The 12,904-nt window shown below is 29.4% G+C and overlaps 1 protein-coding gene across 1 annotated transcript; it reads right to left on the reverse strand.

The window, feature by feature from the left end:
- Nucleotides 1-2,494: 2,494 nt before the first annotated feature.
- On the reverse strand, nucleotides 2,495-3,145 carry LOC114372549. The gene has a single exon (XM_028330169.1). It carries the CDS (start codon nucleotides 3,143-3,145, stop codon nucleotides 2,495-2,497), a length of 651 nt encoding a protein of 216 aa, XP_028185970.1.
- Between the last annotated feature and the right edge of the window lie 9,759 nt (nucleotides 3,146-12,904).

Below are 12,904 nucleotides of genomic sequence, written 5' to 3' on the forward strand. Positions count from 1 at the left end.
ACAAGCCTAACAGTCCTTGTGATCTATCACAGAATATTTCTATTCCTATCACATAGCTTGCCTCACGCATATCCTTCATTTCAAATTTGTTAGAGAGAAACTTCTTAGTCTCACTTAATAGACCAAGATCATTAGTTGCAAGCAAGATGTCATCAACATACAAAATAAGAAATATAAATTTGTTCTCACTGACCTTTAGATATATACACCAATCAACAGTGTTTTTCTTAAATCCAAAGGACGTAATAGTATCATTGAACTTAAGATACCATTGTTGGGAAGCCTGTTTAAGGCCATATATTGATTTCTTAAGTTTACACACCATGTGTTCCTTTCCTTCTTCAATGAACCTCACTAGTTGGTCCATATAAATATCTTCCTCTAAATTCCCATTCAAAAAGACAATTTTAACATCCATTTGATGCAACTCAAGATCATAATGAGCTACTAGTGCCATGATAATCCTAAAAGAATCTTTCTTAGAAACTGGAGAAAATGTTTCCTTATAATCAATGCCATTTTTTGAGTAAAACCTTTAGCAACAAGTCGAGCCTTGTGTCGTTCAATATTGCCATGAGAGTCACACTTAGTCTTAAAGACTCATTTACACCCAACTCTCTTGCATCCTTCAGGCAATTTCACAAGATCTCATACACCATTTTGTGCCATTGATTTAAGCTCATCTTTTATAGCATCTAACCATTTTCCAGAATCATCACCATTAATGGCTTTTGAAAATGAAACTGGATCATTATCAATGCTTAAGTCATTTTTTGACTCTTGTAGATAAATCACATAATCATTCAAAATAGCAGATCTCCTTTCTCTTTGAGATCTTCTTAATACTATTTCTTGTGATTGTTCTACTATAGGTTCATTGTTAACCTCAGGATCATTAATTTGTTGTTCTTCTTGATTGTTGTGTGGTTCAACAGTATAAGGAACAACAATTCTTAAAGTAGAAGCACTAGTTAAAGGAACTTGTACTCTAACTTCCTTAATCTCCACATTTTGTGAAGCTTCACTCCCACTGGTTTCACCATTCTCAATGAACCTGACATTTCCAGTTTCAACAATTTTTGTACTATGGGTAGGACAATAAAATATATACCCTTTTGATTTTACTAGATAAACAATGAAATATCCACTGATTATTCTTGCATCCAATTTCTTTTCTTGCGGATTATATATTTTAATTTTTTTCTGACAACCCCAAACATGTAGGTGTCTCAAACTGGGTTTCTTACCTGTCCATAGTTCAAAAGGTGTATTTTGAACTGTCTTATTAGGAACCCTGTTCAACAAATACATGGTAAAGATGAATTACTTAACATACTCCTAACCATATCCATTAAGGTTCGATTACGCCTTTCTGACACACCATTTTGTTGTGATGTACCTAGCATTGTGTATTGAGCACAAATACCACGCCTTTCAAGGAACTTAGCAAATGGACTAGGATGTTGTCCACTTTCACTATATCTTCCATAATACTCACCACCTCTATCTGATCTAACAATTTTCACCTTTCTGTCTAATTGTCTTTCCACTTCATTTATAAAAATTTCTAAGGCATCCATTGCTTGAGATTTCTCATGCAGTAAATATACATACCCATAACATGAAAAATCATCAATAAAAGTGATAAAGTACTTTTCTTTATTGAAAGAATTTACATAAAAAGGTTCACATATATCAGTGTGTATAATTTCAAGAAGTTGAGTGCTTCTTGTGGCTCTTTTATTTGTGTGTTTTGTTTGTTTGCCTTTAATACAATCCACACATACATTCAGATCAGTAAAAATCCAAATTTAGAAGGATTTCATTCTTTACTAATCTTTGCATCCTTTCTTTGGAAATGTGTCTCAAACGTTTATGTCACAAATAAGCAGAACATTCATTCACTAAACTATGTTTAGTGCCAACATTATGATGCAAGGTCATAAGAGTTTCAGCATATAAATTATCAAGATTCAATTTATATATACCATCATAAAGTGTACCGGATCCAATCATACAAGTACGCTTATACAAACTGAAACAACCATTCCCAAACTTAAAAGAGAATCCAGCAACATCAAGTTTAGACAAAGAAACTAAATTCCTAGAAATACTAGGTACAAAAAGTATCAAATAAGTCTAAATGAAATTCAATGTCAAAGATTAAACGATAAGTCCCAACAGCTTCTACTGGAACTTTCACTATATTCCCCATGAAGACAAACTTCTCATTTGGGTTTATGGTTCGGGTTGTAAGGAATCTCTGCATCATATTAGAAACATGAGTTGTACATCCAGAATTAATCCACCAAGTATTATGGGGAACTTCAGTTAAATTTGATTCAAAATATACATAAGCATTATGCTCACCTTTCTTTTCGAACCAAGCTTTACGTTTTGGGCAGTTCATTTGGAAATGTCCAGATTTCCCACAGAAATGACATTTGTCATTTTTCTTCTGGATCTTAGTAGAGGACTCGACAATCTTTAATGGTCATTTGTCCTTTCCATATTTCTTATTGACTTTCTTTCCAACTCCCTGATTATTCACATAATGAACGGAGTGGTTTCCTTGATTCTTAAGTATGGTTTCCTCCTGAACTAACATACTATGCAATTCATGCACATTCCATTTGTCTTTCATGGTATTATAATTCATTTGGAAGGGACCATACTCAGATGATAATGAGTTCAAAATGAACTGCACAAGGAAATTTTCATCCACCACCATTCCAAGAGACTTAAGCTTTGCTGCAATATTTGTCATCTCAATGACATGTTCATGCATAGTACGAGAACCATCAAACTTTATGGTGGTTAAAGTACTCATTAATGTCCCAGCAAGAGACTTATCAGTAGTTTGGGAGAGCTCTTCCACAGATTTCATAGATTCTTTTGCACTTTTAGTTTTGGGAAGAGCAGATTTAATGTTATTTGCTATGCTCATGTGCATAAGCATCAAACAAATTCTGTTTGACTTTTCCCAGGCCTTATAATGAATTTTTTCTTCATTGCTACTAGCATCAGTAATAGCAGCAGGTTTTTCAACTTGAAGAGCCAAATCAAGATCCAACGCACCTAAGTGAAATTGGACTTGTTTGCTCCAATTAGAGAAATTTAACCCATTAAAAATCGGAACAGACATACCAAGAGAAAGCAAAGATATAGGAAAGGATACTACAATTAACACATGCTTAACATTAATACTTTGAGTCATAAATTAAACATACAATACAAATTCAAACAACAAACAAACATTCTATGTATACTAATGTTCTCCTTTGGGTGATACATTAATACACAAAAATCATACCAATGCTAATAATTTTAACATTACTTAGTAATGCATATGCATTAATTAGAAATACTTATTATCTTTGGATATATAAATAAAACTAATAATGCATACATACTACCAATAATCATATCCATAAATCATAAGAACAACTAATCAACCTTTGGGTGATCCATAAATATCTTATAATAATGAACTTCAATTAACCCATAAACCAATAATCTATAATGTAGCATCCATTCTATGGGTAATTGAAATAAAATTGTCCCTAATTTGGAATTAAACAAAAACATAAAGATTTGATCACTTTGATGATTACAAACCTATCATACATTTAATCCAAATTACTACAATTACAACCAAGTTGCTTCACAAGTATGTAACTATTCACCATATGAAGGCATTCAACATATTTCTATTTCAAATTGTAGTAAATTTAAGATCAATTTTTGAATTGAAATTGACGTAAGAGAGAAATATTGAATTTCAATTCAAGACATTCAAAAATTGGATTCAGGGCATTCCAAACTCGAAAACAATTATAATATGCACAACAAAAAATAAAAATGGTTTGAATAATTTTCCAATTGGAATCAGATTCATACAATGTGTGAAAGAAACATCATTCATGGAGAATCATAAATTCAATAACCTAATGCTCTGATGCCACATGTTAGTTATAGATTCTATACATTTATATTCAATGAATCTATTACATATTGTAAGGATTTTAGAATTTATGATTTTCTCATACAGTTTGGAAGTAAGTAGAACTTACCTTGATCCATGAAAGGTATAAGTTCTTCAATCTTCTTTGTCTCAATCTATCTCTTTTCTTCTTTTATTTTCCTCTCACGTTCTTGATGGATAATTAGAGGGAAAAACTCTTATGGCAGAGATGAAACCCTTTGCCTTTTATTAACAAACTTTCATCAAGTTAGTTATCAGAAGTTTATTAACTTCTCATAAGTTTATTAACTTCTCATAAGTTTATTAACTTTTTATATTTACCAACAGGTTCCTTTATTTTATTAAATCAAGTTTGGATCTTTAATTCACATGAGTCACATTATCATATTATTTAATATATTTTTTTCTAACAGCAAACTTAGCTCACATTGGAAGAAAAAAATATTATTACTGATTACATGTATTTGTGGTGTATGGACTTCGTTTGAAAAAAAAAAAAGAGGGTGAGTAATTGCAAGACCTTAATCTTTTTTAACAGCTGATGTACTTGAAGCTCCGTTTCTTGCTTTAATATATTCCACAACAGGTAAAGGAGATTCCATGATGATGCTAAATCCAAAGGGACCCCGGTATTTTTATTAGATCAGTAGGAGAAGGTCCGGTGAATCAAAAGTCATTTAAGCAATCAAAGTTGCCTCATCAATTATTACTCTTTTAATGGCCCCATCAAGGGAAGATCTCACAAATCCAAAAGCAGTGAAAGAAGATGAGAAGAATGTGGCCTCAGGAATCACAAAAAGAGAAACAAAAGGAACTTGTCAACATCCCACCATAGAGAATAATTGAATTTTACTGAAAGAAATTTTTTATGTCAAACATGGTCACTTGCACAAAATGAGGTCAGCAACATGTCACTAGGTAAATGTAAGATTTTTCAAGCAAGAGTGGTAGAGTAGGCATGAAGCATTGGATTTCTATTTTACGTTAAAATATGATTTTTATTCTTAATAAATATTTAAATTTAATATTTGTTTTGATTTTTTATTTATTGAAACCCTAATAAAAGAATAATTTACTTTTTTATCCTTAACATTTTTTTAGTTTATGATAAATTAACAAATTTTATTTTTGTTCTCAAATAATTTTTTCATTTGTTATTAGTTAAATGAAAAAAATCATTAGAAAACAAAATCAGAATTTACTAATTACGAGGGATTACAAAAAATATTAATGATCACAAATAAAAATTTTGTTTTATCAAAAAACAAAAATAAATTAATAAAAAATAAATAGAAAATTTAAATATTTATTAAAAATCACAAATATATTTTAACCTTTATTTTATCAATAACATCTTGTTACATGAATTTCTTTCACTTCGTCCTTTGCTTAATTTGTGTCAGCACAGCACAAATGAAAGTCAAGACATATTCCGGACAATTAGGAAACTTGAACATCGTATATTCAGACCTATAAGGTGCCATAATTGTATAGGTTTCAACAGATCAGGTCATGAAAGGTACCTCAATATGATCTCATGACATGGATTCGTGGAAAGTGATAAGAAGGGAACAGTTTTGAGGGGCAAGCTGAGTATATAGGAGCCCTAACTAGGCCTCCCATGTGTTCCAAAATGCCCCTAAAAGGACACTTAACCTATGCTTTGTATGTATCATCAATGCATTCTCTATCAGATCAAAGTATTAACAATGCTTCCATATGCTTGAATTTTTGCAAATAACTTATTCACATCAAGAATGTTCTCTTAGGCTCAATCCTAGTCTAACTCCAGTTAAAATGGCCCACTACCCATCAAAGTAAACATTGTCATAACACTGAGTGCTTCAAATAATTGAACAAGGTGGATGACATAAAACGCATACAAATACCATCCAATTATATGATGCAAGTATATCCGAGGTTCATTAAAGAATATACGAAAGAATAAGATATTTTTTCGCTCCACTTTAATTAATAGCAATTTGAGTATTGATATGAAGTTGGATTAAATACTTAGAGAAATTTATTATCTCAACAATTCTATTCAACTCGAATAAGATATTGTTTAACTTGTAATTAAAGCAGGCGAGTCAACTAAACTCATTAAAGATTTAAATCAGGCTAGGTTTGATAAAAATTGACTCATTTGAATAATGGATCCTTTCTTATAAATTATAACTTTTTACCTTAACTCACTAAGTAATTAAAGTAAGTAATATATAAACCCAATTATTTAGTTCTATTCTAATCATGACAAAGGACAATAGTACATTAGTTTATCTTTTTATATATAGATATAGAATTAGAACGTAATAGTGAATATATATATATATATATATATATATATATATATATATATATATATATATATATATATATATATATATATATAAACTGTGGGACACAACATGATAAAACTATTGATGTTGTAGTTTTCATTCAGTGCCTAAAAAATTTTATCACCTCAATTATTTAATTTTTTTTCTTCATGTTTTGGTATTTTCTTAATTTATTATTTTTTTAAGTAAGTCAACCAATATAAGTAATCCATGGTGGATTGAGCTGGATTGAACCTTTTTTTGGCACACAATAAAGTAAATTGAGTTAGATTGGCTCACTTTTTTTTACCAACCCATATTGAGGTTGGCCCTCTTCTCATAATCTGTAAAAAAAAAAAAAATATTTAACATTTGAAATTGGAAAATTGCAACTGCAATTTCTACGGTGACATGTTTGGATAATTTATTCCGAAGTACTTCTAGGAGAAGTCAGAAAAGAAAATAAGAAAAATAAAATAAAATAAGTTTTTTCATAAATTAAAATTAACTCATGCACATATTAATTTATAAAAAAAATTCTATTTTTTAGAGAAATTAGATGAAACAACTATTATAAATTAGGGCATGTTGAAAAATATAATTGCTCACTGTATCTACAAACCCCTACACGGCTACAGTTGTTAAACATTGAATGCCCAGTTTCGTTCAATTCTGGAATCTCATTGGGGCATAATATAATTGTTCAAGCATGCAAGGTCTTTCATGACAGCCTGAGAAGACAAAAGAAAATCGTACAATAATATTCGCCGCATATATAATTCAGGCAAAACATCACATTTTTCTGCGCCTCTGGCACATCAATTTCACAATAAATTGGAAGAGAACCGCAGCAGAAATTAAGAATTAAGTTGGTTTAGTTGAAAAAATCCAAAAAGAAAAGTATTATTGAAAAACAAATACAAAAGATTTATAAAACTCTTACAAGCCAAAATCATTCAAGGGGATAAATAAAAAAGTTACAGGCTGAATAAGATTTAAATAGAGTAATGGGTGATTTATAATAGTTAAGAGTGATTTGTATCAGTTAAATGATAAATATTTTTAAGGAAAAGTGAAAATCAAATATGAGTATGGCCTTTATTTTATACTAGAAAAAAAAAAGAGCCATTCCATGTCTCTGTAATTTCTTAAAAATAGTTCAAAAAATTATAATAGAAGCTAAATAATAGTGGATGGTTGGAGTAGGATAGTTATATAGATAAAAAAAATATTTATGAAAGTAATTATAAGGATAAAACGGAATAAAAATTATGTACACCAAAATTTGGTATTCCGTTATATAATTATATTGCCTTTATTTTATATTATATATATAATACATTATTGACTGTTTAGTTCAACAAAATTTTGTTTGTTTCAATTTTTATTAATTTTGTTTGCTTGTCTATAAAAATCGTAATTAAGTTTGCCTTTTTTTTTTGCAATATTAAGAATCATATTGATGGAGAGCACTAATATCAAAAACTAAATTAAATTTTGCTAAAAAGTTAAAAAAATATTGTGGACATGCATGTACGAGGTACAGGTCCACAGCCTCTACGCATGTCGCATGTCGCCTTTACATAGAGAGAACTAGGCATGAGGAAGCATCCTTGTTTTATAAGTGACACTTAGGGTGCATTTGACTATTTGGTTTAAAGGGTAAAAATAATTTATTTATTTTTTAATTAAAGCTAACTGTAAAATATGTAGGTCCTATATGAAAAGTAATTTTTCTACTTCCACTCTAAATCAAACACAATCTTAACTTTTTACTCATTTATTTGATTTAGAAGTTGTATGATGTGATGAATTAACTTCATATGAACTAAAGTTTTATTGGTTGGTTACAAAAGGGTTCTTAAGAGCCGTAGAGCTTTCCCAACCACTATGAACATACTGGACCCTTTTTGGGTTTGAGATGTCAGCCCAATTACGAAGGGCATCAAGTCCACTCTCAACTTCTTAATACTTCCATAAAAGATAACGGGTAGTGTTATTTTCACTATAAAAAAATACATGTTTTGACAATTCCTTATTTTTTTTTCTCTTTTTCCATTATATCACACATCTTATCTCATATTTTTTTCTCTTTTCTTACTTATCTCTCTCCTCATTGTAAAACATGTTGTGATAAGGTAATATTAAAATGACATATATAGGATTGTAAATATGCATACAAGTACACTGTACAAGGATCATTCTATTTAGGAGTTACAATAATCCATTCTTTAACATACCTCTTCTATCACATAATTTCTTACGGTATTGGTCAAAATTATTAGAAACTTCAAAATTACGAGCACGGGATATATGTTAAATTTTGTAATTTTTAAAAATTCAGTCAATAATAAAAAAGAGTTTATTCAAAATAGTGTATTATTATACCATTTCTCTTCTGTTCTTTTTAAGTAGGAAATAAAATCCTCCAAGATCATGGTATATATATTTTGACAATTATCAAAAACAGTATCAGATCTTATCATACAATATTATATAATTACATCCATCTTGTGATATAAAGGAGATACAGGACCGCATGACATGCGTATAGATGCAAGGCATCTTTCATACTAAGAAGTATAAATATCCCGTTATTCTTCAACACCATGATCAAATGGTTAGTCAAGTTATGAAACCAATGACAAATTAACAACAGGTCACAACACACTCAAGGCTAGATAACTTAAAGAACAATTAATGATGACTACTGCACTTATCAATAACTCACCAGTGCTAATCAGAAGATGGTTTTCCTTTTCTATTTGGCAAATGCTAATTACTGTTCTAAAATGATTGGTTAAAGAATCAAAAGTAGAAAGCTTTTATAAAAAAATGTTATTAATAATACATCCTACGGTAATTTTTAATGTATCTTATATTATTGATTCATAATCAAGACGCTTTCTATTTTTATGATTTAATAAACATTAAATTGATCCCAAAAGGAAAGTATATATTGCCCAGAAAGTGAAGATGCATGGTTTTAAAGCTTCACTATTATCAATAACTTTGGAGTTCTAGCTATAGGCACTTACAAATGAAACACTTTCCTGTTACATTTATTTCCTTTAAGTATCTTCTTCCTTCAAAAATTGGCAGGTACGATGTCAGTTAGGCACTGGTCCTGCCACAAAACGCATCTTTCCATTCTTTGGGAACCATGCACTTTGGAAAGGAAAAATTATACTTTAGAAACAACCCAGAAATAATATTGGAACTTTTTTTTTCCTAAGAAAAGAAGATTTTGCAGAAATAGATCTTCTTTCTCATTATATATTATACTTCTATTACAACAATTTTGGGACAATCATGGGGCTGCACTGCATAACCAAGGATCAGTTTGTTTATTTATAGACGGGAAGGATTTGGTTTGGGCCAAAGCTATTTTGATTGTAGTAGTTATATATATGCATTAGCTTTTGTGTCAAGGTTTTATCACTTTTTGTTATGAAATGACTTCATGTGATGCTTCTGAAGTTTTGGCTGCATTACTCTAATATTTTGATTTTTTTTTTTTCAGTTTTCAGGTATAAATGACAAATACTATCTTTTAGTTCAGTAAGAAAAATAATTAATTCCATATTAAGAAAAGGGGAAACAGAGGAAGTTAATATGCTTTCAGACTCCAAATTATATGATAATGAAGGTAAAGTGATGTAATGAGTAATATAATATGCAACCAACAACTTTAAAGTTGAAGTATCAGATAAAAACTCAAAAGCTAATTTTATATGGAGTTTCCTTGAAAATAAAAAACAAAAGAGTTTCAATTTTGAATTTTACGCTGATATTTAAATTCATAAGAATACGTAGATGTAGACAACAAGAATTATTCAATATATATTTGACAATAGAAATGGCAAGAACTGAACTAATCACCTCTGCACACCAAGGTTCTCTGTATATGGGCATAGGCAGGATAACAACCCTACAGAATGCGACATTTCTTTTTCACACGTGAAATGTGACACATTCATAATTTTCCAAGTTGATCTAATGTTAGGACAATTGATCAATATATTGTGATTTGATTGATAGATAATCTTAAATATGTCATCAGTAATATAATTTTTAAACTCTTGGATATATAAAAAAATATTTATAAAAAATATAAGTTCCTTACATTGATCGAATGATTAGTTTTTAAATTCTGCCGAACAATATTTTAGATTAAAATAAAATGTTACCATAATTGTGAACATTAGGTGGTAAACTCCTTAAAACTTCCAAGTCCAGCAGAATATGTCAACTTGGAATGAATAATTCCCTAGTAGGTATATAACTTGCTATGCATATGTAAAGGGTGGTCCATGTAAATTGTACAAGAAACATTCTACAGCACCTTTTAAAGCTAATAAAAATCTTGTACTCAACTTTGAGTCACTGTCAGCTAGCCATGAAGATAATAAAAATTCTCTTACGCGGTGAGAAATTAATAATATTCCCATTCATATGCACTAGTAAGAGAGAGTAGAGAGGGAACAATGAAGAACAACATAAAGAGATGGGATATGACAAAGCAGTGAGTGACACCTCACACCCACTTTGTCCACCAAAATGGTCAATTTCTACATCCATGGCATGCTTTTAAATCCTTTGACAGACATCCACTAGTTTAACCTAAGTTCTCAACAATCATTTCACGTATAAAAGAAAAGAAAAAAAATTAAAGAATATATCCAATGCTTCAAAGAAACGTCTTTTGATTCTTGCACGTGAGAATCTTTAGCAAAATGCTCAGGCAACTAACGTTAAAAGGCATGCTACTTAGTAACTTTTTCCAAACATTTTGATAATGGAAAACTCAGAGGTAGTGGTAGCTTTTTTTCTGGGTTCCCTTCTCTTTATTGAACATTGTACAATAAATGAGGAACAAACACTGCATGCTGCAGCTGCTGCTCTGTTTCCAACCAAAATATGTTAGGATGTTTACATGAATATTTGTAACTAGCATATTTAATTCATTTCCACTAGACTAAAATCTATCTATTTAAATATAATAGATGTATTCCATAGTACAAAATGTTCAACATTATCATTGTGACATTGTCTATATTGTCTTAATATTGTTTGCACAATAGTGTTAAATTACATCAGAAGCACGAGTCATTTTGTGAATCGTAGATTTATGTTGGAGGAAACTAAATCACTTGTTTCCTTGTATGTTTCTTCCCTGTTAAAAAATAGTATCTCAGTAAAGAAAAATTTTATATTCAAAAAAAAGATTATCCATGTATCATTTTTTTAATTAAAGGAACAAAAGATATGATAGAGAGAGAAGTAATTAATTTCAATACGTATTAAAAATATGCGGGCATTTTTCTTCAAAAAGAAAAGATACACAATTTGATTGAGAATATGGTTGCTATAAAAATGTGAAATGTGTGTCAGGCCCTTGTTTAGAGATTGTGAGACTTAAAAGATCAAATTTACTTTAATTTTTAATTTAAAACATTTTGTTAATTTTAAATATTATTTAAATTTCAAATCGACTCTCAATTAAAAATTTAAATTAATTTATATATATAAAATGTTAATATGAGATAAAATTTTAATTAAATGTGTGATCTTATAATCATTATTTTTCGTTAAAATATCTTTTTTTATATATCAATCATAGATTCACTCATTAAATTTAAATTTTAAATTAATTTAAATTTAAATTTTGAAACTAAAATAGATGTAAAATAATTTTCTTTAATTTTTTGAAATAAAATAAAAAATTTATTTAAATAATTTATGATAATCATTACATTCATAACTTAAAATTATACAATCTTATTAATAAAAAAATAATTACAAATAATAGATAATATTTTAACAAACTTTAACATTTAATAATTTAAATCGAAAAAAAATAAAATCCTTGGGGCCTAAGACAAAAGTCTCATTCGTCTTATTGTCTCCATGGCCTTGATGTGTGTATGCCTGGGGTACCACCTAGACCATTTTCCCCCCACAGTAACATTATTTGACGGGAAAGGTTAGGTTTTTTTCTTTATTTTTTCTATGTTGTTCTTTTCTCTTCTTTTTCTAATCAAACTTATTAATCTAATTATGTGTCTGTTTCTTCTAATCAGCTCCAGGTTGATCACATTTCTCAACTTAATGGGAAAGTGCAACAAGTTCTTCTTGGACTAATGATCATGGATGAGGTAAGAAATCTTTTAAGGTGTCAAGACCAGATGATTTTTAGCCTTTCTTTTTTCAAACAATATTAGCTTATATTATTGTAGGAAAAGATCTTTGGCACATGTTCAAAAAACTGACAAAGTAATAATATTCATAGAAGGAATAGAGGATCACATAATTCTAGAGACAATACTTTGACCCCGAAAATAGATTATCCTACCCTTTTTAAGGAATTTCTCCTTATCAGCCTATCCAAGGTGACTTATTAACTTAAGTTGTTACTATTTATACTAAGGTACTCTTGTAGATTGAAGGGATAAATAGTCAAGAGATTTATATCAATGAGCTTAGAGAATTATATAACTGAATTTAACACCATATTTTAATCCAAAATCTTAAAACTCCGATTTAAGAGTATTTTTTTCACCTATATGGTAATCAACTTTTCCATTCTCATCCTTACATC

Source organism: Glycine soja, chromosome 2 (genome assembly GCF_004193775.1).
Source record: "Glycine soja cultivar W05 chromosome 2, ASM419377v2, whole genome shotgun sequence".
NCBI classification, from domain to species: domain Eukaryota; kingdom Viridiplantae; phylum Streptophyta; class Magnoliopsida; order Fabales; family Fabaceae; genus Glycine; species Glycine soja.